General features: G+C 41.3%; 1 protein-coding gene across 3 annotated transcripts; it reads left to right on the plus strand.

The window, feature by feature from the left end:
* On the plus strand, nt 1-24,689 carry LOC138749725 (B-cell CLL/lymphoma 7 protein family member B-like). Of its 3 annotated transcripts, XR_011348846.1 has the most exons (8): nt 1-198; nt 5,088-5,163; nt 5,513-5,542; nt 12,836-12,950; nt 14,442-14,612; nt 16,780-16,859; nt 21,344-23,952; nt 24,115-24,689. XR_011348846.1 is itself a non-coding variant. In XM_069911493.1 (7 exons), exons 1-7 carry the CDS (start codon nt 107-109, stop codon nt 21,440-21,442), a joined length of 663 nt encoding a protein of 220 aa, XP_069767594.1. In that variant the 5' UTR covers nt 1-106; the 3' UTR covers nt 21,443-24,689. The 3 variants fall into 3 exon arrangements, 2 of the variants coding, with proteins under 2 accessions (XP_069767594.1, XP_069767595.1); XM_069911493.1 differs by having other exon boundaries at nt 21,344-24,689; XM_069911494.1 differs by having other exon boundaries at nt 16,801-16,859; nt 21,344-24,689.
* The last annotated feature ends 1,966 nt before the right edge of the window (nt 24,690-26,655 follow it).

A 26,655-nucleotide genomic window follows, 5' to 3' on the forward strand; every position in this document is an offset into this window, starting at 1 on the left:
GTGACGCGGGCGCATGCGTCCGGCCGGGCCGGGGGTGGGATCGGAGCGCGTTTGTCCGGAAAGCGAATAAAGTTTTTTTTCCGCCCATAAAAGCACGGATGCAACGATGTCGGGCCGGTCGGTCAGAGCAGAGACTCGAAGCCGAGCCAAAGATGACATCAAAAAGGTGATGGCAGCGATAGAGAAAGTCCGAAAATGGTAAGGCGCTCTCCGACAAATACTTTTCTTTTGGGGGGCCAGATGAGCACGGGCGGGAGCGTAGCGACAGCGGAAGTGAGGTGTGGGTTGTTGACGTTTCATTCCTCCAATGAGAAGGGGCGGTGGAGTTTGGTTCCTATGGCAACCGCGTCGCAGTGCTAACCGGAGGGGGCGGGATTTCCTGTCGCTCTGACCGGTTCGGGGGGGGCGGGTGCGGTTGAGGAGCATCGATGGTGTAGTGAGAGTCCCGCAGGCTGGCAGGTGTCCGCAGCAGGTGGAGCGGGCCAGCCGCTGGAAGGGTGCAGGAGTCCCGTTCCTCGCCGCCTTTCAATCCCGCTGGAAACGTCCGACAGTGTGCTTCAGACTGATGGCCAGCCACAAGAGTTGGTGTCTTCAGAAAGCAGCCTCTCCCCTCAAAGACCATCGGGGAAAGAACCTGAAGACGAGACCCTCAGCAGCACAAGGACAACTTCTTCCCCTCTGCCATCAGCTTCCTGAAGAAGCGAAGACGCTGCCTTACTTTGACTTTTTGTGCACAGTTTTTATTTATTGGTGGTTCATAGAGATGTTTGCACTGTGATGTTGCTGCAAAACAACGAATTTTGTGATTTGATTATGACAGTAAATTCTGATTCTGGACCAGTTGTGTAGGACGGTTTCTCTGTTATGTGAGGCATACTTTTTCCTGAATAACTGGCTTTAAAAATGTTGAATGCTCGAAACCAAAGAGTAAAACAGGAAATGCTGCAAACACTCACCAGGCAAGCCAGGTCTGTGGAGTGTGCCCAGCATTCCCTGATTTTATTATTTTTTCTATATATGTTTCAAATCTTTCATTACCAAAGTCCGTCGATCTAGAAATTCCAATTCATTTGTTGTTTGTAGGACAACCTTGAGCCTCCTCTGTATTTACTAACTTTATTCTCAAATGGCTAGGTGTAATTTTATCAGTTTCCTTTTAGTTCACTTAAAACATTTTCTAACTTAGTTGCAGGGAAAAAAAATCTTAGTGTTTGCAGTTGTTTAGCATGATGTAATGAAATCCATGTATTATTCTGGTCATTTAACAACCTTGTTCTTAATTTGAGTGAACTTCAATATTTTTGCAATACTTTTCCCTTTTCCCTTAAATTGTGTGATAGGAGCCATATGTCACATGGCCTTGCTTTCCACTATTTTCTGCTACTTTAAAAAATTTTGATGAATCACTTTTTTACTTTTTCCCTCAGATAAGGGGCAGTATTCCTTTGAACAAGCTTATAGCAAAATCTTTTGTGAATCTGTGTATCTTGTGACATTGAGTTACAAGCTTTTGTAGTGGAATCTGAATAAAAGCTCCTTGTTGAATTTGTGCCTGCATTTCATTGCTTTTGAGTATTTGTACAAATAATGTTTATGAAGAAACATCAGTTTGTGTGTCTGAAATTCACTGTGCCTAATTCAAGGCTCAGATATTTACTTTCTTGCTCCTTTTTTAAATTTTATCTTCTCTCCCTCCAATACCCTTAACATGATGCAAATATCTCATTCTGCAGACTGGCTTCACAATACTTTTGGATAACAATTTATCTTTTTTTTATCTGGTGCATCTAAGGTACCTAAATATTCAAAGAAATGCTTGTGTATGCTGCTGAGATGTTGAGGCAAGTGATTACATTTCAGTATGGAGTAAAGGGAAAGTGTGCTGACAATGCAAGTAGCCACCCACTAAATCACATTTTTAATCATAATCCTGATTTACAGATTGTACCAAGAGCCCCGACTACCCTATGTATCTCTTGGTTTCATTTGTGTCGTTGTTAAAAATTGAGCTATCTACATTGTAGGCAAAGAGCTTTTGTCAGTTTCACATGGCAGATATTAGAGTTTGTACAGTTGTGACTTTTGATGTAGCAAAGCTTTCTGTTATACTGCCCCAGATGGACTCTGATGTCCTTGGGATTCTTGCAAGGTCTTCGATAGCTATGTGATGTTGCACAATTTAAACATTTGAGAAGGCATGAGAGGGAAAAATAGTATAAATTCAAACTCTTGGCTTGTTATAAATTACTTTTACCTTGTGTTGATGAAGGTGTGAATGTATTGTTATCACTATAGTTCCAAGAAAATGAATTTTTTGAAATGTCTAGTCATTGTATGGCATTGCTTTTCATATTGGGGTTTCAAGCCAACTTGATGGTCTGCTGTGTCCATACTAATTCAACCTGGTTCTCTAGAAAATATTGTTTGTGTTGTTTGGTGTTTTTTTTTTACTGGCCATGATTTTAGTTTCCATGAATTTAAAATAAGATTGTACATTTCCTAACTGTCCATCTTGGTATTATATTTGTTCACACAGGGCCCTAATTAAGATGACATTCAGATCGTCACATCCATGTACAATTGAGAATCAGGTTTATTGTCACGAACATGTGTGATGTAATTTGTTATGGTGCAGAACAAGGTGCAAAAATGATTATAAAATTACTATTAAATAAGTAGTTCAAAAAAAAGTGAATTAGTGTCCATCAGAAATCTGGTGGCAGAGGGAAGAAGTTATTGTAGTAATGTTGAGTGTTTTTTCTCAGGCTCCTGTACCTTTGATGGTAGCGTGAGAAAAGGGCATGGCCTGGGTGGTGTAAGGTAAAACATCATGAGATGGGAATGTGTAGGGAGTTACCCTGTACAGGGCAGTAACAAGAAGGGGAGGTGTCCTTGTACTCCTGTTAGGTAAAACATCATGAGATGGGACCGGAGAAGGAGTCACCCAGTACTAAGGAGTAACAGAATGCATCCTTGTACTTACAAGATAAGAGAGACATTGATGGATTGAGAGGCAGGAAGCTAGCAGGGAAAGGATAGCAACAGTTTTAGTCATTGGACAAGTAATGATATGATGATGTTCTAAGCATGTATCCAAGGGTATAAAAAATCACCATTTTGCTGATAACGGCAGAATGCATTCTCCGACTAACATGGTTAGTCGCAAGTGTTACAATCCGGTAATAAAGAACAAAGAACCCTGATTTCGACTCAGCCTGGTGTTTGTCTCACTCATTCATGAACAAAGCAGACCTAACAGTGGTGAAGGTCCCTGCTGCTTTTGTGAGGCACTGCCTCTAAAAGATGTCATTAATGGAGGGAAGACTAATACCAATTATGGCATTGGTGTCTGCAGCCTCTTCCTGTCCTGTGATTGGCACATCCATTCCAGGCAACAGATCTTTGGTGACATACCAAATCTCTTCAAACTCCTCATGAACTATAGCTGCTAGTGAGTCACTTTCATAATTGCATCAACATGGAGGCCCCAGGTCAGATTTTGTCATCCAGGAATGTGAAATTCTTAACCCTTTTCACTACTGAACCCTCTGAGGACTGGTTTGTGTTCTTCTGATTGCTCCCTCCTGAAGTCCACAATCCATTCTGTAATTTTTCCTAATGCTGGGTTCAAGGTTGTTGTTACACCACTTAACCAGCTGTTCCATCTCACTCCTGTACACTTACTGAACCAGAGCAATATTCGGTTTCTTGCATCAAATAATGTGACCTGAAAGGTTGGCAGCTTTTTTAAATTTCTGTGAATGTCACATGACCTGTTGAGTTGGTCCAGCATTTTTGTATACTGCACTGGACCTCCGCATTTGCAGGTTTTTAAAAAAATCTCCATATAGGTCTGTGATTTGATCTCCATCTGCAGAGCTAAATGTTATTTTGTGCTTGTAGACATAGAGGTGCAATGTTTTGGCATAGAATCAGGCTCTTTGGTTCATCTAGTCCAAACATCTGATGACCATTCTATTAGTTTCTCAGTTGTCATTTTGTTGAGAGTAGAGAATTAGCCATCTTGGAAAGCTTCCCAGTTTTTTGGGTAAGAATGAATCGAGAACACAGGACCTCAACATCTGCTGTTTGATGGTAAATAAACATTTGCAATGTTAATTCCCTTCTGCTTTAACTGCTAAGATGTCCATTCTAGTGTTGTCATTTTTTTTTTTTAAGATCTATATTCGTACTTGACTTACTTGGCATCCAGAATATAGGCCATAAGGTAATATTGATAATGTTTGAATTCAATGTCCTGGATGATACAACACAGAAAAAAAAATATGATGTCCATGCAGATCAGGAAGCAGCAGGTTGCCATAAATTCTATCCACTATTTTACCTCTCCATTGCAATTCCCCTCAAATTCGACTACTCACCTACACATAATGATTTGCTGACTGGTTGGTTAATTGGCCACTAAACTCTTCTAACCAACCAATCATTATGATGTGGGAGGAAACTGGATAACTTGGAAGGTTTCAAACCTGTTTCTTTAAATCGTATTATAATTTTCAATTTTGGGTTGATTATTATATTAGAAGCATGACTGCATTTGCTGTGTGCGTTGCCCAAGCTTGAGTACAAATACTTGTATTTTTCTTTTCGTGTGTATCGCTTGATCTCATTTGACATTTTACCCAGCAAGTTGAATGTTTTGAAATAAAACTTTTTTTCACTGGGATTGTATTTAAACTTTTCTGGTCCCTTAGTAGGCTTCAGTGTGTAACTACCATAAATAAGCAATGAAGTAAGGGTTGCAGATTAAGCAGGAGGCAGAAACTTGGAAGCACTGGCTTTCTTTAACCTTTTAGTTACTGATTGATATCAGTATCAAATGGCTGGGATTTTTTTCTTGTTTTTTTAATTAGTCATTTGATATTTTTCCTTAAATGTGGCAAATTTTGTAATGTTGCTTTGGGAAACTTTGATTTCTTAAGGTTGTGTACTGTTGCCTGTGTTGGGTTGTTACAGCTACTACGTGCTCTTTGGAACTTCTCAGTGAATTGGAACCTTTTTTTAAACTGAAGCCTAGCACCCTTAAAAATTTGAGCTAATTTACTATTCTATCTGAACTTCCACAGGGAGAAGAAGTGGGTGACAGTGGGTGACACATCACTACGGATATTTAAATGGGTGCCAGTGACTGACCCCAAAGAAGTAAGTGGAGTTGGAAAGTCATCCATTTATATCTTGTCATTAATCGTTGCAAACATTTAAATATAAAGGTCATTTGATAGCTGGTTTTGGTATCTCACTTAATTTACTATTGGGTTCAACCAACAGTATGCATAAAGTGCCATGATGCATTTTGGGTTTGAAACCCAGTAGAAAGCATTATATAGTAGATGCATCTCTGCTCTTCATTTCCAGCATTGGGTTGGTTTACTCCATTTTGTCTTGTTCTGGAACTCCTTAAAGTTAATTACTAAAGTCATACCTGCACTTCAGTAAATGATAGACATTTATCACCATCCTTGACTCCTATTTTTCTCTTTTTTTACCAAAGGATGTCCGAGCTCCCCGAATGACTCAGTTGGTAAGTGCACTGCTTGTTATGGATTGAGGATTTACCTATCTGTTCTGTTTTAGGGTTTTTTGGCCTAGGTCCTTCCAGTTGTACTACAATTGATCTTGGTTTCCTTGCACTTGTGCATTAGATTTTGTATTGATTCAATGTTCAGTGTCCTACTTCTAAGATGTGACTTGATAAGAGCAGAGCCTTACTTGGCTGTTCTTCAAGTTGGTTGAGCACCTCCTTCCTCAATCCTGGCACATAAGTGGAATGGTTGTTTAGTGGCACCATACTTCAAAATGAGGTAGCTTTGATGAGAAAGAAGAGGCAAGCTGACAGATGAAAAACTTTTTGCATTATGACACAACCAACAATAAATTAAACATGATCATAGAATGGTCCTTGACTTATTGCCTTATCCTTTGCCTGTCAATCTGCATTGTTTTTATTTAAAAACCCTGTTGAAAGTAGAAATGTACTTGCCTTTAAGATGCTTTTATTAATAATTTATTAACATTTGAATAATTGAGGTACAAATATGGAATAACTCATAGTACAATGTTTGCATATCACCAACTGAAAGCTTATTTAAAGGATAAATTGAGAAACAGATTGAGATTACCAGAAGGAAGCAGAACATGTAACTTAAGTTGGAAGATAAGGAAAATGATGAAATAAGCTATAAACCTAAGCAAAAGTGGGAAAAGGATTTAAACATAAAGATAAAAAATGAAGCATGGGAAAAGTTATGTTCTGGAACTATCTTCTCTCTTTCTTCTTTGGCTTGGCTTCGCGGACGAAGATTTATGGAGGGGGTAAAAGTCCACGTCAGCTGCAGGCTCGATTGTGGCTGACAAGTCCGATGCGGGACAGGCAGACACGGTTGCAGCGGTTGCAGGGGAAAATTGGTGGGTTGGGGTTGGGTGTTGGGTTTTTCCTCCTTTGTCTTTTGTCAGTGAGGTGGGATAAACGCAAGGTTGTGCATGATATAGTATAATTGGTTACACAGGTTATATATCACTCCTCAAAAATTAAAAGAATGGGATCCAACATTATCAAGTAGATGTTTTCGCTGTAAGAAGGAAATGGGAACAACAATACATACAATTTGGGCATGTACAAAAGTGAATACGTTTTGGGAAGATGTAAATCAGATATTAAATAAAATCACAAAAAATAGCATACCAAAAAATCCAGAGATCTTTCTTTTCAGTAACATAAGTAGTAATGAATTAGGCCTCAAATTGGATAAAGTGCAAAATGATTCATTATGATAGCCTTAGCAGTAGCAAAAAAGTGTATAATGTTAACTTGGAAAATGGAAGAGAGCCTGAGAATACAGCAATGGTACATGGAAATGAATAAATGTATTCCATTGGAAAAAATAACATATAATTTAAAAAATAAAGCCACATTATTTGAACAAATTTGGGAACCATACATGGAACATAACAGGGAGAGCTTGCCTCTGACCTCCACCCCCTAAAATGATAAGAAGACAAAATGATTTGATTCAGTGTGTAAAAATAGATGATGCATTTTTCTTGTTATTTTTCATTGTGTGAAGGCATTGTTTTACGATTGTATTGTATATGTTGAATATTTATTGGTCTTGGAAGGGGTGGGGGTGGGAAAGGGGGAGGGAGGGTAGGGGGGAAAAATGGTAGAAAATGCCACTGTATATTTAATGAGAAACGTTTGTATATATTTTGGTTGATGTGGTTCACAGTGTGAAAAATAAAAAAATTATTAAAAAAAGATGCTTTTATTGTCATAATAATTGTCATGTAATCTTGCATGAAATTGACAAAGATTCGCCCTCAGCAGAAATTGCATGGTGCCTCTTACAGTGAGAGAAACAAAAGAGAGTCCCTTCAGAGTTACTGAATGTCCATGGATTCTCCTCCAGCACTCCCATAACCTCTCCAGCCACACAAATTCAGTCCAAACCATTGGCAACCCGAGCTCCAGATCCAAAATGATCAGGAAGCATTGAGCAAACTCATCACCTTCTTGTATCCCGGTATCCTTTTAGCCAGTTTCCAGTAGTCCACAGCCCAGTGTGTCTCCATCAACTGCAGTCACCAGCAGCCCTTAGTCTGTGTGGGTTCCATGCTTCGAGCACAATCTTGGACCCAGACTCTGCAGCTGCAGGATTTTAATATAAGCTACTGTTGGCTCCTTTAACAGTTTGTTTGAAGCCTGCACAGAGCTGTCAGTAGTTGGACTGGGTGATGGAACCCTTCAGAGCAACACTGTGTCTCTGCTCTCTCCTGATTTGCACCAGTGGCATTGTTGCCATTGCAGTACCTCCATGGTTTTTCACCCTTCAAGAATTGTATTCCCGTAACTAGCAGTGATCTTTATTTTTTTGCAGTGAGCATTTCTTTTGCCAGCAAATTAATGCTTTATTGATCAGTCATGCACCAGCAATGATTTGAACACAATTGTCCTCTATTCTGCTACACCCTACAAAATTGTTCTTGGTAATTTATAGCGTTGTTCTTCTTAGCAAAATGTATAACTTCACATGTGGCTGTTTTTAATCTTTATCTTCCACAATCTATAAGGCTATCTACCAGTTTTCTCTGCAGATTTTGTGCCTATAATATTTTGAAATTTGATTTTTGTATCTTGAAAATGCCACTGTTTCCTCCAGTCTGTGAATACCTATTGAATGTGAATCTGATTTGCTTCTTGAAGACATTTTGTCATCTCTCTTCTCCTGCTGCTTGTTCTGTGTGTTTAACCTAGGTAAAAAGCCAATTATGTGGCACTCTCATATGCACCTCTTGAACACTCACATTGCTTGATGATTAATCTGTACTCATTAAACACTTGTTAGGATTTTCCCATGAATGTCAATTCTGAATGCTTTCTAGCACCGGTTAAACCGTTGAGGTTGAAGAGTGTGTTTATTTAATTTTCTGTTCCTCTGGTATTATCTTGAATGTAAAGATGAATGGAAATTCAAGTTGTTTGGCTATTTTTACACTTGTTCCTTACAGCATCCAAGTATGGATTCTAGATGAACCTGTGAATTGAACTACAAATACAACTAGCATTTCCATCCTTTCAGAAATCTCCTTGTTCTCTTTACCCATCCTTGTTCTGCATCTTTTTTAAAATGTTCCTTTTTTTTTTCTGGTCATTGTTTTAACATTTCTCTCACTGTTGATGCTGCCTACCTGCCAAATATTTTCAAATTTTTATTTTCCACCCTTTCTAGTACCTTTAGTCAATTGTAGCAACGGTACCATCTCCTTTTTAGTGGAGCCAGATGCATGGTACTCAATACCTCAGTCAAGCCCTCTGCCTCTATTTTGATCTTTAATGCATCCCATCCTTCTTGTAGCCTGTTCACTATTTGTTCGCTGATGAAAGACTGTAAAGTTGCTTTTTGTGTTTGCACTCGGGGGGCGTGGCAAGATGGCGTAGGGAGCGGACGTGCATTCCCGGTCTCCCCCAGGCAGTTATAGAAATACCCGTTTTAAGAATATTTATTTTCTGTTAAAAGTCTTTGTTTTGTTTATCAATTGTTTTTAGTTTAAAATGGCAACAAAGATTAAGGAAAATAGAGTTCAAATACAGAACAAAACTACACTCTCCGACTTTGGAAGAAACTCGGCCTACTTGCCCAGACAGAACCACGGAGTCAAGGCTGGAATTTTCTTAAGAACGGAGCTCATTAATTGGACTGTCGGATAAGCTGGCCTTGGACACCCCTCTGAAAGATGGTGATCAATATTGATTTGAAATGTTTTATGAAGATAAATTGCAGTAATTGCCATTGGTTGCCCGTGAGTTTTAAAAATCCAGATAACATTAAAGTTTATTAGTGATTTTTTTTGGATGGAATATCGGAAGGATGAATTTATTATCTATAAATACAGAACAAAATTACATTCTTTGACTTTGGAAGAAATTTGACCTATTTGCCCAGACAGAGCTGGAGTTGGTGCTGGAATTTTCTCAAGAACAGAACTTATTAAAGTTGATTTCGGACTCCTTTTTGAAAGATGGCGACGAATGTTGATTTGAAATATTTGAAATATTTTCTGAAGATAAACATATATATGGAACTCCTTGACTTGCAATAAGGTTTATTAGTGATTTTTTTTTTTTGGATGGAATATTGGAAGAGTGAATTTATTATCTGTGAGTATGCATACATTGCAAACAGATTTTAATAGTTTTGAAAAGGTTTTTTTTAAACTAAACAACAAGATCAGTTTAATATTGAGAAAATTGGAAAAAACGGAAACTTTATTATTAAATTTGGAAATTCAGTAGAAAGAAACTATGAACAAGATTGATGATTTATAAAATTAAAGTCGAAGGAGCAATGTCCAAGAAGAGTTAAAAATTTTGAATAAGTTTTTCTTGAAAATAAACAATAATTTCAACTTAGCATTGAGAAGATTGACAAAGTGGAAAATTTGGTATTAAATTGGGAAACACAGAAGAAAGAACTTGTGAATAACATTGATGCTTTAGAAGATCAAGACCGAAGGAATTATGTTCAAGAAAATTTTAAAAGATTTGAAAAAAAAACTTTTTTTGAAAGTAAGCTACAAATTCAACTTGAGACGGAGAAGAATGGAAGATTCGGTGTTGAACTGGAATGTTCAGAGGTGTTTTAATTCAGTGGATGAAATTCAGGAAGACTTGAAAAAAAAATTAAAAAAAAAAACTTTTATTGATTGTAAACAATGTTTAACTCAGTGTTGGGAGGGTGGAAAGGGTGTAAAATTTAATATCAAGTTTGGATTTTCAAAAAAAGAGTTTATGAATAAGATTGGTTAAATTGATGGACCGGGGTTTTATGGATATAAGAAATGATGATTTTTCGGTTTATACGTGTATTTTGTCTGCCTGGGGGGGGGCGGGGGAGGAGGGAGTGGTACTTCTGCTCCCGAAAGTCATATGCCACTTGTGGTTTATACCACACCCATTTGGGTTTTTGGGAATTAACCACCACAAGGTGGTTTCCTAAGGGGTTAGGGGAGGTGGGGGGGGGGGGGGTGAAAATTTGAAAATTATTTAGTATCTATTATGTAATATTATACTAAGTCAATTTGAAATGAATGTATGGAGATACTATAAATAAATTTAAAAAAAAGAAACCCAGACTCTTTTTTTTCTCCTTTGCCCTCAGATTTTGATCTTCAGCATTATTTTCATGTTTTGTCATCTTCCCTCGTTTTCTCCTTCATCTTTAATCATTTTTATCCATGGATCTCTGACTTTGTTTCCTTGTGCCAGATAACCTAGTCTGTATTGCTTTAATTACAATTTTTTTACTCTTTAAATTATCTGTGCTACATTTTCAACTCTCATATTTGCCCTTCTTTGTTCATCCATTGTTATTTTCTCAACGTCGAAACGGAGTTCTAAATTTCACCGCACTAGGGTTAGGGTTAGTCCAACTGGACTATTTTCAGTTTCAAGAAACTGATCCAAAAACATCTTTCTTCCTTTGGGCAGGAGAATATGGTTGGATGATCAAGAACACAAGAAATTCTTCATCTTTTATTACTTGATTAAGTTGACATTGGGACATTTGAAGTCCCTGTGAGCCCAACTCTGGTTCTTGAACATAAAAATTCTCCTCAAATTTATCCTATTGCTTATCATATCCTTCCCATTTCAAATTTCATTTGAGGTTGAACTTTACCAATTTAAATTTAAATGTGGGCAATTCTGTTGGTGTGCTGGTGTGCAGAAAACTGACTAAAGTAGGAAATAGATTAAAGGGCAAAGCAGATCACCAGAGGTGGATAATTAAGGACCCATTTCATAAATCTCAGCAGCACTATGTCCTTTTTCACTCTTTAAATTATCTGTGCTGCATTTTCAACTCTCATATTTGCCCTTTGTTCATCCCATTGTTATTTTCTCAACGGAGTTCTAAATTTCACCCACTGATGATGTTCTACATGACTATTTTCAGTTTCAAGATTAAGTTTGGTATTGAGAAAACATCTCGTGTGTAACAGAGGATGGTGTCCATTTGGGGGAAAGATAATTGCAATATTGTGATGAGTGGTAGGTCAGAGCAATTTAGAAACTAGCAAAGCGGTTTTTTTTTTAAAAAAAAAAGGGGAAGATGGAGCATGAGACTAAATTTCAAATGTTATAAAAGTGAACAGTAAGAGCTTTGGAGGAAGACTCCAGGGGAATTACTAATTGTAAATGGTGAAATGGCAAAGATCTGTCTAGTGCTAGAAACTAAAAGTATTCTGTTAATCAAAAGGCTCTGGGGAGGAAGGATGTTTTTTGACAATTCAAGGTAAAAAATTTTTCAGTGGCAAAAGCCCATCAACCATGTCAGCTGAAGGACAACTGTGTGCTCTGCTTCACTGAGACATGACTCACACTGCTATACCTCTGGAGGGCTAAATCCATCAGAAGGGGCCAGCAAAAGACTGATGTCTGCTTCTTCACCAAAAAGCATCTGCTTGCTTCTTGGATGTGGCAGTCCTGGCGAGCTTTCATAAACTGGATGTGGAATACTTAACTGTGAAATGCTGTCCCTGCAATGGGAATGCATGGCAGCGACTGTCTGCATCCTACTCCAGGTGAAAGTGAAGCTGGCATTAGCTGATCTATTCATCTCCATCAACAACATTGAAATGAACTATCTTGAAGCTGTGTTTTTTGTAGCTGGGCACTTCAACCAAACCAAATTAAACCTTGGTCACTACTGCAGATGTCTGAATGGAAAGTGAACTGGCAGAAAACAACTGGACATGTCCTTCCTGCTTGTACAGACCAGCTGGTGGGAGTATTCACTGGTATTTTCAACCTCTCCCTGTTGCAGGCAAAAACACCCATCTGCTTCAAGAAGGCCATTATCCATCATCCCAGTACCGAAGAAGAGGATAGAGATGGGCCAAAATGATTTTTAGAATTCATCTCATCTGTTCCTTGAGTTCCAGAAACCATTTTTACGCAATGTGCCATCTCTCTTTCATTTTATCATCATTTCAAAATCTATTTGAATGTGGAGTCAGTTGGTTCACAAACAAATCTGAGGTTTGATGCTCTGGTCTGATGAAGCTGCGGGTGAGGAAGTTTAATAAAACCCAAGTGTTTGAGTCAGGAATACTTTTTATCAACTTTAAAATCACCACATTTTCTCTGAATACTGTTTATTAAGACAAAATTCACTTCTCATTAGCCTTCCTGGTTGAATGACAGTGACAGGTTTGAAGGGGTGGGGGGGAGGGGAGGGGGAAGAAGGAGATGAGAGCAGTAATAAAGTGCTTTGTTTTGCCATGCTACTGTTTTTTTTTCTTTTGTGGCATCCTCTAGGAAAAGTCAAAATCAAAGAGCAATCTTGAATCAAAAGGTACAAAGGGAGATAAAGGCTTCCCACTCCTGCCTGTGTCTGACAATAGTTCCTCTCCTATTCTCCTGGAGCTAAACGGTGAGTGTATACTCAGAACTTCTTTGATGCTCTGAGAATTATAGGGGAGGGGGAATTTGTTTGATTTGTATTTCCTTGGGGTTTGGGTAATATTTACGAAGTTGGATTTTGTGTTAGCCGAAGGGTAAAATATTTTCTGAGAGCTTTGAGAAAGACTTGTGTAGTGAGGTTAGACTTGGCCAGTATATTGGTGTCTTCACATGGGAAAAAAAAACTAAAAAGATTCCTTTTCACCAGCTAAGATTTTTCATGTTTTTTTTTCCACCCCCCACTCCCCAGAGATTGGCTCAAAAACGGAGTTTATTGAATTTCTTCTTGCCTGAGGGAATTTGAATTTTTGATTAGTTCAACTTTTATACAGCTGGTGCTAAATGGTTTAAAACAGAGCAACCATTTTCTATTTCTGTGTTGCTGTTTGGGAGCATTTCAAAGTTCTTGTTCCCACATAACAATGTTCCAGGTCTTGATCAGTATGGCAGCACCAAAATGTACAAAAAGCTCTGGAGCAGGTAACTAGGAAAATTTGTGAAATTAAGCCTGTGCTCTTGAGGCAGAAGAGGCCATATCATTGAAAAGAAAGATTAAAGCATGGATTTCTCTGGGAGTAGTAACACATTGGCTGCCTATTTGTAGAGCAATATGGATAGAAGAGCTTGAAATAATTCAAAAGTTGCATAAATAACTGGAAAACTAGGGTCACTAACCTCTGAATCAACTAGTGCAAAGACCTTTGTTGTTTGCTTGTAATACCTTTTCCAATTGCAACATTTTGGAACTTGGTGAGTAAATCAACTGAAAACCATTGACATTGGATTTAACCTTTTTTTTTTGTTGCCTAATTAGTACAGGAGGTGTCAAGGTAGGCTGCTGTATTTGGTCATGGGGGAAGAAAATTTGAGAGATAACTATTTTACCTTCAACGTACCAGAGTCATTTGTAAAATCAGATTACAAGTGCCAACCTCCTCCCAACGTGTTTTTTGAGGAAGATTTGAAGTTTGAGCATCAAGAAACATTGTATTCTGGGCTGCTGACATGTACGATCTGTTTGTGAAACCATCTCCAAACTTGAGTCCCCATAGTGGAGGCAATTGGGCTGCATAACATTTGATGAGAACTGTGCAACAGAGCAAGGCAATCCAGCAGGTACCAAGTAGAATTCCAAGTAAATCTTGAAGTACTTGATCTGAGTTTTCAGTTTTTGGGCAATGGGAGAAGATGTATTTTGTCAGGTAGAGAATAGAATTAGGTTTGCATCTTATGTCTTGCAGTGTTGAATTGACATTTTCAGTCTAAATCTGTATTGAATGATCAGTAGAGTTGCTTGGATCATATCCAAACTGATGTTGCTTCTATGGAGTAGGGATAAAAGCCAGGGAAGGGTATTGAAATACTTATAAATGATGCCAATTGATAAACATGATACTGTCTGATTTTTTTTTCCTGTTTGTGATCCTTTTTGTCTCATCCTAAATGTATTTTATTTTTTCAGATGAGACCAGTAATCAGAGTTCCCTGTCAGATGCTTACCAGGTAAAAGTGGACAGCAGTACAAACTCGAGTCCCAGCCCAGAGCAAAGTGAGCCTGTCAGCCCAACGCTTCTGTCTGATTTTAAAGCTGATGACTCTCAACCTCCCATGCTTGGGCAGGAAATTCTGGAAGGTATGAAGAGCATTGGGAATTGTTGTTTTTGATAATGTGTAATTGTGATCTTTCAGAGTATTAAATGGGTGTTTAATGTGATAAGATACTTCGGAAAGGTGTGGTGAATTGGCAGAGGTGCATATATTCGGTTAAGACAGTTGAAGTCCAGAAATTTGGATGCTAGAGACCACCCAAGTATTTGGACTTTTCAAAAACTCAAAACTTAAAAAAAAAAAAAAAATTTTGCGTGTGTGTGATTTAATTTTATCTTAAAACAGCTTGTTTTCCTAAATGAAGCAAACAGTATTAGCGAATGAACAAATCTTCAAAATTTACCCCTTTTTCTCTTTATTCCTCATTAAATTTGAATTTTAAAAGTACACCCTGAGAATCCCCAAGCAGTCTGAATTTTTGGACTTGTACCTGTGGATATTTATTTGCTTGTGGAGAAGAAATTTCTTGTGATCTGGTCAATATTGTTTCCTCAGCTGTTTTATAGTAAATGGGATGTTGAGCAGGATCGCTACAGTCATAGCGGGCGAGCCGCCCCGGGTCCGGGCGGGCGAGCCGCCCCGGGTCCGGGCGGGCGAGCCGCCCCGGGTCCGGGCGGGCGAGCCGCCCCGGGTCCGGGCGGGCGAGCCGCCCCGGGTCCGGGCGGGCGAGCCGCCCCGGGTCCGGGCGGGCGAGCCGGGCCTATGTTGGATAAACTTTTTTTCAGATAAATAGTCTTTTTTTAAAAACCCAGTAACAACAACAAATCACTTGTATCAGTGTTTAAACATCAACAAACAAGGGAAGGTTTTTAAGTATTAAAATGTTTAATTCTCACCCATAAATATGCGGGATGCTGCTGATCACTGAGGCAAACCCAACGTGGCCACGGATCACTGAGACCACCCAACCGCCACTGCTGATCCCCGACATGAACCCAGCACTGACATTGATTCCTGGAGAGGCTTCCTGGCCGGTGGAACAGTCACTGGCGAGTTGGTGGGCTCTTGTCTCCCTGGTCACTGAAGCTTCCTAAACTGGGGAAGTGGGCTGAGAGGAGGATTCAGAGTTGGCGTTCAGTGTGCTTAGGAGAAGAGGGAATGCCACGGAGCCCGGGATACCCGGTCCTGCCTGGCAGCCCAAGGTCCTGCTCTCCTTGATGACGCTGGGAGACAGTGGCATGCCGATTAAGAGGGAGAGTTGGAGAGAAAAGTCAATAGGGGGTTGGTAAAGAAGAAATGAAAAGAGAGAGGGGAGGGAGTTATCTGAAACGAGGACAATCTTCAGATAGATGAGGATTTCTGATTTGTTTCTGATATCCTAATTTTTTTAAAATTTCAGAGAATCCGATTTTAGATAATCGGAGTTTTAGTGTATTAAAAACAGAACTAGCTAGAAAGCTACTCTTACCATTAATACGAAGACAGATGGAAATATTAGATTTCCAAGGTATTAGTTGAGCAAATGGATTTCAGCAAAGATAAATGTATTCTGGTAGAATATTCCACAGATGACTGTAGCCTGGGGGTGATGATTTATTGCCTTGTGACTGCACTGGTGAGAAAGTTATTTTGAGAAAGTTAAAGGGATTTGATGGTGATCTTTCAAACGTTCAGGCAGACTAAGCAATTAGAACATTTTCCCCTGGTTAAAAGAGCACCATAAAACAAAGTATTTCTTTTTTGGGAATTGGCAAAAGAGGATCACGAGGGTTTTTGTTGCATTCATTTTTTTAGTTTAAGATGCGTTCTTTGAGGATGATTTCCTCAGTATCTGCTCAGAACGCAATGTTCTATTCCAGTGAAGATCAGCTAACTTGTCACAGGCTGTTAGGTTATTCCATTATGCAAGAATCACTAGATAGGAAATAGTTATGTGCCCTTGGCTGGTTACCCTTCCCTCCATATTCTATCAATTCCTGTGGTAACCTTTGTCCAAGCATGGATATAGTAATTCTCTTTCAGTCAAGCATGGTTTCCATTTATTAAAATGCTTTAATATTTATGGATTTGGAATTATCTTTTTTTTTAAAAAAAACTTTTGGAAGCAATTGGCATTTCTAATTTTCAAGTTATTTGGGTCAAAACTTGCACTGTTCCCTTGCTCCTCTTAATGGTTCCACTATTTATTTCTTTTGTGCAGCAAGTGGACAGTGTGGTTAAAGCAGTTATAATTTCTTAATTCTCTCTCACAGAACCTTCCCTTCCTTCCTCAGAAGTAGGAGATGATCCCCCAATGCTCACAAAGGAAGAATTGGTTCCCTTGCAGCCTCAGGTAAGCCAGAAGGATGTTGTGTGAATATACATTCATGTTGGACTGAGTTTGTATGCACTTTAATGTACTGTATATGTTGGTGTATAAGGCAACTGTAGGAACAGCTCAGTACAAGACGACCCCAAGAATTTCCACTTAAAATGTAGGTTTTGAGCTATACTCATTTTATAAGGCTTCCCCAAGTCTGGCACTTACTGCTGAGTGCTTACTACAACAATGGTCCTTTAATTAACAATCCCATTGACCAATGAAGTGATGGATTAAGCACACTACTAAACAACACAGTCTTGGTTATTTAAAATTTAGCCAATTCATTTCGAGTTATGGCAGAATATTGTCAATTACCTACTGTAATATGCATTAAATGTTCCCAGCTGGTGTAACACAAGCTCTAGTGACATCACTTAGGCATTGGTTCTTTTACGTGCTTCTCTGGCATTGGCCAGTGTGCAATGGCAACTGTTAGCTTCATTTGCAGTGCTGTTATTTTAAGGTATGTTAGACAGGTTTATAATACATTTTTATTCTAATGTAGCTTTACTATTAGCCTCCCAAACGTTAGATTCAGTAGAAAAATATTTAGTGGTAGGACCATAGGAGTTATGTGAGTGTTTTAAGCTGTTCTCTGTTGCCATGGGGGACACTAAACCACAGGATATTAAGGTTTGGATTTTGTGCTTGGTGTACAAGATGACCCCTGGTTTTGGTGTGAAATATTTAAGGTTCAAATTCTGTCTTTTACACCGACATGTCGGTAATTAAAGTGAAATATTCAGTGGGTACCAAATTCAATTTTGGACACTTAATTGAAAGATGTCTGTAATTTGGCTTTTGTTGGAAATATTAAAGTTAAAACACACAGACTAATGAACTTTAGGAAATTGCATGGACCAGGGAACAAAGGACAGGCATTACCATAGTCTCTATGCACACTGATATTTTTGAAACCTGTTTTAGAAAGCCACAGTGGATGGGATATAATTAAATACTGAACAAATTCTTATTTTCAATACCATGTGCTGTGAGGACATTGGTTGGTAAATTATAATGGGTAAAATCAACACCTCTACAGTTTAAAAGAATGTTGAAGCGCGGTAGGAACGGCGCGGTAGGAACGGCGCGGTAGGAACGGCGCGGTAGGAACGGCGCGGTAGGAACGGCGCGGTAGGAACGGCGCGGTAGGAACGGCGCGGTAGGAACGGCGCGGTAGGAACGGCGCGGTAGGAACGGCGCGGTAGGAACGGCGCGGTAGGAACGGCGCGGTAGGAACGGCGCGGTAGGAACGGCGCGGTAGGAACGGCGCGGTAGGAACGGCGCGGTAGGAACGGCGCGGTAGGAACGGCGCGGTAGGAACGGCGCGGTAGGAACGGCGCGGTAGGAACGGCGCGGTAGGAACGGCGCGGTAGGAACGGCGCGGTAGGAACGGCGCGGTAGGAACGGCGCGGTAGGAACGGCGCGGTAGGAACGGCGCGGTAGGAACGGCGCGGTAGGAACGGCGCGGTAGGAACGGCGCGGTAGGAACGGCGCGGTAGGAACGGCGCGGTAGGAACGGCGCGGTAGGAACGGCGCGGTAGGAACGGCGCGGTAGGAACGGCGCGGTAGGAACGGCGCGGTAGGAACGGCGCGGTAGGAACGGCGCGGTAGGAACGGCGCGGTAGGAACGGCGCGGTAGGAACGGCGCGGTAGGAACGGCGCGGTAGGAACGGCGCGGTAGGAACGGCGCGGTAGGAACGGCGCGGTAGGAACGGCGCGGTAGGAACGGCGCGGTAGGAACGGCGCGGTAGGAACGGCGCGGTAGGAACGGCGCGGTAGGAACGGCGCGGTAGGAACGGCGCGGTAGGAACGGCGCGGTAGGAACGGCGCGGTAGGAACGGCGCGGTAGGAACGGCGCGGTAGGAACGGCGCGGTAGGAACGGCGCGGTAGGAACGGCGCGGTAGGAACGGCGCGGTAGGAACGGCGCGGTAGGAACGGCGCGGTAGGAACGGCGCGGTAGGAACGGCGCGGTAGGAACGGCGCGGTAGGAACGGCGCGGTAGGAACGGCGCGGTAGGAACGGCGCGGTAGGAACGGCGCGGTAGGAACGGCGCGGTAGGAACGGCGCGGTAGGAACGGCGCGGTAGGAACGGCGCGGTAGGAACGGCGCGGTAGGAACGGCGCGGTAGGAACGGCGCGGTAGGAACGGCGCGGTAGGAACGGCGCGGTAGGAACGGCGCGGTAGGAACGGCGCGGTAGGAACGGCGCGGTAGGAACGGCGCGGTAGGAACGGCGCGGTAGGAACGGCGCGGTAGGAACGGCGCGGTAGGAACGGCGCGGTAGGAACGGCGCGGTAGGAACGGCGCGGTAGGAACGGCGCGGTAGGAACGGCGCGGTAGGAACGGCGCGGTAGGAACGGCGCGGTAGGAACGGCGCGGTAGGAACGGCGCGGTAGGAACGGCGCGGTAGGAACGGCGCGGTAGGAACGGCGCGGTAGGAACGGCGCGGTAGGAACGGCGCGGTAGGAACGGCGCGGTAGGAACGGCGCGGTAGGAACGGCGCGGTAGGAACGGCGCGGTAGGAACGGCGCGGTAGGAACGGCGCGGTAGGAACGGCGCGGTAGGAACGGCGCGGTAGGAACGGCGCGGTAGGAACGGCGCGGTAGGAACGGCGCGGTAGGAACGGCGCGGTAGGAACGGCGCGGTAGGAACGGCGCGGTAGGAACGGCGCGGTAGGAACGGCGCGGTAGGAACGGCGCGGTAGGAACGGCGCGGTAGGAACGGCGCGGTAGGAACGGCGCGGTAGGAACGGCGCGGTAGGAACGGCGCGGTAGGAACGGCGCGGTAGGAACGGCGCGGTAGGAACGGCGCGGTAGGAACGGCGCGGTAGGAACGGCGCGGTAGGAACGGCGCGGTAGGAACGGCGCGGTAGGAACGGCGCGGTAGGAACGGCGCGGTAGGAACGGCGCGGTAGGAACGGCGCGGTAGGAACGGCGCGGTAGGAACGGCGCGGTAGGAACGGCGCGGTAGGAACGGCGCGGTAGGAACGGCGCGGTAGGAACGGCGCGGTAGGAACGGCGCGGTAGGAACGGCGCGGTAGGAACGGCGCGGTAGGAACGGCGCGGTAGGAACGGCGCGGTAGGAACGGCGCGGTAGGAACGGCGCGGTAGGAACGGCGCGGTAGGAACGGCGCGGTAGGAACGGCGCGGTAGGAACGGCGCGGTAGGAACGGCGCGGTAGGAACGGCGCGGTAGGAACGGCGCGGTAGGAACGGCGCGGTAGGAACGGCGCGGTAGGAACGGCGCGGTAGGAACGGCGCGGTAGGAACGGCGCGGTAGGAACGGCGCGGTAGGAACGGCGCGGTAGGAACGGCGCGGTAGGAACGGCGCGGTAGGAACGGCGCGGTAGGAACGGCGCGGTAGGAACGGCGCGGTAGGAACGGCGCGGTAGGAACGGCGCGGTAGGAACGGCGCGGTAGGAACGGCGCGGTAGGAACGGCGCGGTAGGAACGGCGCGGTAGGAACGGCGCGGTAGGAACGGCGCGGTAGGAACGGCGCGGTAGGAACGGCGCGGTAGGAACGGCGCGGTAGGAACGGCGCGGTAGGAACGGCGCGGTAGGAACGGCGCGGTAGGAACGGCGCGGTAGGAACGGCGCGGTAGGAACGGCGCGGAGTGGTTTCCTTCACATGTAGTTCTTGGACTTTTAAACCCATTGTCCAAGAAGATGGAGAGCTTTGCAGAGCAGAGACATGTTTGGCTCATTCCTTGTGGACTTGGCTCACCTGGGGTATTTGTAAACCGCAGCTGAACTCTGGAAATTCAGAAATTAATGGCTAAAATTTGCTGAAATCTTTCTTCTAGCCTTTGTTGGAAAACAAGTATAGACTGAATAAAATGGTCAGGTTCAAGTATGCTCTGTGGCTCTCTGTGACTGCGATATTCCAGAAAGTGACCAGCAGAATCAGTGACAATTAAAGAATGGTTGAATTTTGAAAAGTAAAAACTATCTGCAACTTTGATCCACGGGGCTAAATTCAAATAAAATCAGAAAATGTTGGAAGCACTCAGCAGGTCAGGCAAGATTTGTGGAAAAATAAAAGTTAATGCTTCATTTCTTGAACACCATCAAAACTAGGAAAGGGAGAAGGAAAATTAGTTTTCGAGAACAATCCCTTTAATGCTGGGAAGGGAGAGTAATAGATCCTAAATCAGAAACTTTTTCCACTGTCTGGCTGGCTAAGTATTTCAGATTTCTAACATCTGCTGTTCTTTGCTATTTATCAGCAGTTTTATTTTCTTTAATATTGCAGAAGGTCTAAATAAAATGTTAAGAATGTATATTAAAAAAAAAAAAAAAAAGCTCATCTTGCCCAAAATGAAGATTGTGCCAGTAACTTTCAGTTTGTGACTGGACAGAGTTGAATTGTGATTTTTAAATCAGAATATTGGTAATGAAGACTGGCTTTCGAAAAGTTCTTTTTGACTTTTGTCCTTTACTCCTATGTTTGATAGGTAGTTGAAGAGGAGGACGATGAATATTCAGGTGCACCACCACTGAAGAGGGTTTGCACAGGACAGAATGCTGTTACTCAGCCGGTAACTGAAAGCTAACCCAGACTCAAGGCTGGCTTTCCCATGGTACCCTCTGACTTACCATCACTGACTGACTCAAAAGAATGTGCTATTTATTTTCTACTTGTGATGAATTGTGATGCTTGAGATTTGGGTGTCTGAATTTAAAATATTTCTGTATTTCAGGATGATGTCCCTTTTTGTTAATCAACAGGAATGGGTATGGTCTATGGCTCCATTGGGCCTTCCTAGTTGAAGACACTTTTATATTGATAGTGTCAAAAGTAGCACTAATATAAAGGAAGTGTCCTGCTCACCTCTTGGTCCAGCACCAGCCTTTTCCTGGGTCATGAGCACCCATTGGAAGAAAAGATGGGGCTCTGTATTGACCTTCAATAGAAACCAGCTGCAAACTGGTATAGTACAAAATGATGGATTTAAGATCTATATCCCTGCTTGAGGGCTGCTCTTCTAGAATCTCAGCATCAATATGAAAGTGCCTTGATACTGAAGTGCCTCTAAATTTTTACCAATGTTTAAGTGGGCTGACTGAAGACTGATTTGTGTGCTGTCATTTTTTTTGACTATACATAAATATGCAGTCTTCATGATTGTTTTATCCAAGATATAAAGTTAGATTCTTGTCTGCTTTCAAGGAAGGTAAACTAGAATACAATTTCTAAAAATAAAAACTATTGAAGTTGAAAACCATCTTTTGTTTGAAAATAAAATCTGTGGCTCCTGATTTTCTGATTATTGAAAAATCTAAGATGGTGTTGGCACCTTTTGATGTATAGGTATCAATCCTATTGAATACCTATTATTGTACTTGCATTATCTTTTGCAGAGCACTTGCAGCTGATCAAAATGTTTTGGAGAGAAATTGATCTAATTAACTCCTAATAGAAACTAGATTAAATCATAGTCTGGTTTTATATTGCAGGTTAAGAAAACATGAACAAACCAGCAACTGTGGTGATTTTGTAGAAATGGCTGTGATTCTAGTGTATTATACTAGTAAATATGTTGCAAACATTTCAGTATTTAAATATCACTGTTTACCATTTGTTATTAGCTGGGGCATATCCAATGCATGAGTAATTTGCAGAAGTACATTCAATTCACAGATATACAAAAATTGCTTAAATGTGTCCCAGAGGAATATTTGTATCCATAATCTCACTGACCCCCTCAAGAGACAAAGCCTCGAATTACCATAAGAAAATGTGCAAAATACATTTTCTGACTTCAATTTCAATTCAACTCCAGCATCTGCATTTTCTTAAATGATTTTCTGTATGCGTTACTTGTTGATTCTTTAAACATGAGGGCAAGAAATTTGTATAATTAAAAACAAAAATGCTGGCTATACTCAGCAGGATCAGGCACAATAGGAGTTTCACTTTAATATATCCTGATGAATGCCATTTTTAACACCTTTGTATTGCCTACTTCAATACCATTATTCTGATTTCAAGCTCACACCTGCTCTAATGGAGGCTTCTTCCTTGCATGTTGTTCTTGTTCTTGCCAAAACAGTTTTTCTGTCCTTGGCAATTTACATAAAAGTGAATGTTCTCATGGTATTTCCCCAGTTAACTTCTGCATTGACACATGTATGTGGTACCCGCAGCTAACCCAGGTAGCAGTGTTTAGTTTTTTTAAAAATTCTGAATTGATGTTGTACTCATTAATTTCAAACTTTGTATTGCATCATTCCTTATTTTGATCAACTTGTCTGCAAACATTCTCACATCGTCTCTAACTTGGGTAGAATTTAATAATTTTCATTTCTGCTCATTTTAAGAGGTTATCATTTTGTTCTTGGCTAGTTGAAAGATAAAATTATCCCCAATAACCAGAACTCTGTTTTATCATATAACACCTTTTGTCTTCTCTTCAGTCCTTGTATTTTATGTTGTCATTGGAAGTTTCATCTGATGTTATTTTTTATTACTAACTTTCCATTTTTTAACTTGTCCTCTGTTCGAAGTGTGCTTCATTAGTTTATTGCAATCTTATCTTTGAAAAGTTAAATATTTTATAATGAAAAATTTGGATCTTTTAATTTTGTTTGTTCTAGTAGAGTTTCAATATTGCTGCTCTGAGGAGCAAATCTTTTAACTAATGGGTCATCTTTCAGAATCTATGAAGTTGAGGGATTTCCTAGTTACAATATGGACACCTTTTTCATGGAAGTAAAGCCAGAACAATGTGAACAAATGTTAAATTTTGTATTTTCTGACGAAAATGCGTAGGTATATTTTTGAATACAAAAATTAAATGAATCCATTCGTATGCCAATATTTTTCTTTGTAATTCCACTTAGCTTTCTTCGAAATGCATGGAAAGTTGAGGAGTGGAAATCAATGTTCCAGACTGTCCATAGAAATGTTTGATGGGCAACAATTTATTCTGTTTAAGACATAACGGTCGTTCCTTGTTTGGAAACACAATTTCTTTTGACAATCTCCGACAATGAGGAACATAAATGAGGAATTCTAAACATCTGTATGAAAAGCCCAGATCACTGTTAGAGCAGTGGAATGGTAAACAAAGTTTCTACACATAACAATTAATTCACGATTCTATACGCTTTGATTATTTAAATAGTATTAATTTTTAAATCTTCATTGGCTTTTTGGCACATTATTATGTGCCTCCTAAATTTCCCCGCAGTGAAAACTAATTTTAATCTTATCACGCCTTAGTTCCAATGAAGTATAATTTGAAGTGTGTATTGATTCTTGGGAGGATCTTGATACCTGGACTATGGAACAGTTTACATGCATGACTTGGGGAGCACTCAACAAAAGGCAAGTTTGGTTCTATTGTATAGCCTAAAATTTAAACAAAAGATTTTCATTTGTTTGTTTTAAGATGCTGCATATTCTTTAAAATTTTTAATAGGTAAGCACCAATCATACAGGCACATAAGCAGATTTTTTTAAGTGTTAATGTATTGTGGCAATCTGCATGCTTTGCATACTGGAATAAAGCACCTGTGAAAGTTTAAATTCTGATATATTACTGGGACACTCCAGAATAGGTGCTGATTCTCTATTATTGCCTTTACTGTGTTAAATATTGTAAAATCTGACTTCTGTCTGTGAATATAAACAGAAGCAAATAACATCAATCACAGTGTGCTTCAGTGATTAAAACTTCAAATGAACTTCATACCTCAGAGATTAAGTGTTGCCTTTCAAATTGTAAAACTAGAATTATTATTTGGGGATTGTTATTCAAAATGCTTGTGAAAATAAAGTTTTGGAATGAATTGAAACATTTGTTTGCTTTTTATACTATGGCAAACTTGCAGCAGTAATTTGTGGGCCAGGAAAGACCACACCTCTTCCCAACCTCTCCTTCCAACTGTCAGAAGGCAGCCACAAAATTGAAAGTAATACGATAGTGATCAGGGTAATATAATAACGGGTTAGTGCCGGCATCCCATAGGTCGTCTTAACTATCCCATCAACCTGAGGATTTAACTAGCTATTTGGATTAATAAAATGGGGAATGGATTTGTGTTCCACAGGGATAGGATAGGTGCTGTAATCTTTTATTTACTTTAATGATTTGCATCAAATTGGTGTGAGGATTTAATTTTTTGGGGGAAGGGCCAGTGTGGTCAGCTTTATTAGCACCCTTAATTGGCCTTGAGAGGTGATGGTACGAGAACATCTTGAACCACTCTAGCCGTTCTGATATTGTGTGGAGTGAATTGAACAGGTTAAAATTTGTGCTGGTGAGTGTTTCACACATTTTGTTTTAGAACATACAATACATTACAGGCCCTTGATTTGCTGACCTCTATTTTAAAAAAAAAAGTACTAAACCCTTCCTACCACGTAACCATTTTTCTTGCATCCATGTGTCTAAGAGTCTCTTAAATACCCCCAATGTTTCATCCTCCACCGCCATCCCCACAAGGCATTCCAGGTACCCACAATTGTGTAAATTAAAAAAAAACCTTACCCCTGATGTCTCCCCTAAACTTCCCTCGCTTAACCATGTACATACATCCTCTGGTGTTTGCTGATCCTGCTGTGGGAAACGGGTGCTGGCTGTCCACCCTATGTATGCCTCTCATAATCCTGTAGACCTCTAAGTCTCCTCTCATCATTCTCCATTCCAAAGAGAAAAGTCCCAGCTCTGCTAACCTAGCCTCATAAGACTTGTTTCCCAATCCAGGCAATATCCTGGTAAATCTCCTCTGTACCCTCTCCATTGCTTCACCTCCTTCCCATAATGAGGTGACCAGAATTCTCCAAGTGTGGTCTTACCAAAGATTTGTAGAGTTACTACTCCTGAACTCAGTCCCCCTATTAAGGAAGCCTGTTATATATTCTAGGTTTAGGAATACACTGCACATGGAGATGTGATACTTCATTCATTGTTTAATGCAAATCTAATATATATTAGTGATGAAGTCATTGTGCCAGCATCCCATAGGTCGTCTTCTATCATCCTGAGCGGCTACCTTGAGGGATGCATGGATTTGAACCCAAGTCCCTCTCTTCATCCACATTCAAAAGTAAATGACCATTAACCCTGTACCCACCCAGCCTTCTGGTTTGTCCTTCCAAAATGCATCACCTCGCTCTTCTCTGGATTGAACACCATCTGCCACTTTTCTGCCCAACTCTGCATCCTGTCATATCCTCTTGTAATCTTCAGCCCCATCAACAACTCCTCCAACCTTTGTGTCATCCACAAACTTACTGACCCATCCTTCCCCCCTCTTTTAGGTCATTTATGAAAATCACAAAAAGCAGGGGTCCCCTAGTCACTGACCTCCAGACAGAATGCTTTCATGGAGCTTTATTTGTATTAGTTATTTGAATGTCCATGAAATTTATCCAATAACTAGAAATGCAGTGTTTTGGCCCTCTGCATCAGTTATGGGATCCTATAACTTGTGAGCTGCTTCTAGTCTTAATTGTGATGGTGAATAGATTCAAATTTATTGTTGGAGTACATACAACCCTGAGATTCTTTATTCTGCAGGCCAGGCAGAATTACTACTTATTGGGAGTGCAAAAAAAACTACAAAATGTACACATGTAAACAAATAATTTAAACAAACTGCAATGCAGAGAGAAAAAAAATGATAAAATGCAAAAGACCTTAAATAAGTCCCTGATTGAGTTTGTTGTTGAGGATCTGATGCTGGAGGGGTAGCAGCTGTTCCTGAACCTGGTGGTGCATGTCTTATGGTACCTAGACCTCATCCCTGATGGTAGCAA

The sequence above is a fragment of the Narcine bancroftii genome, chromosome 14 (assembly GCF_036971445.1).
Source record: "Narcine bancroftii isolate sNarBan1 chromosome 14, sNarBan1.hap1, whole genome shotgun sequence".
Taxonomy (NCBI): domain Eukaryota; kingdom Metazoa; phylum Chordata; class Chondrichthyes; order Torpediniformes; family Narcinidae; genus Narcine; species Narcine bancroftii.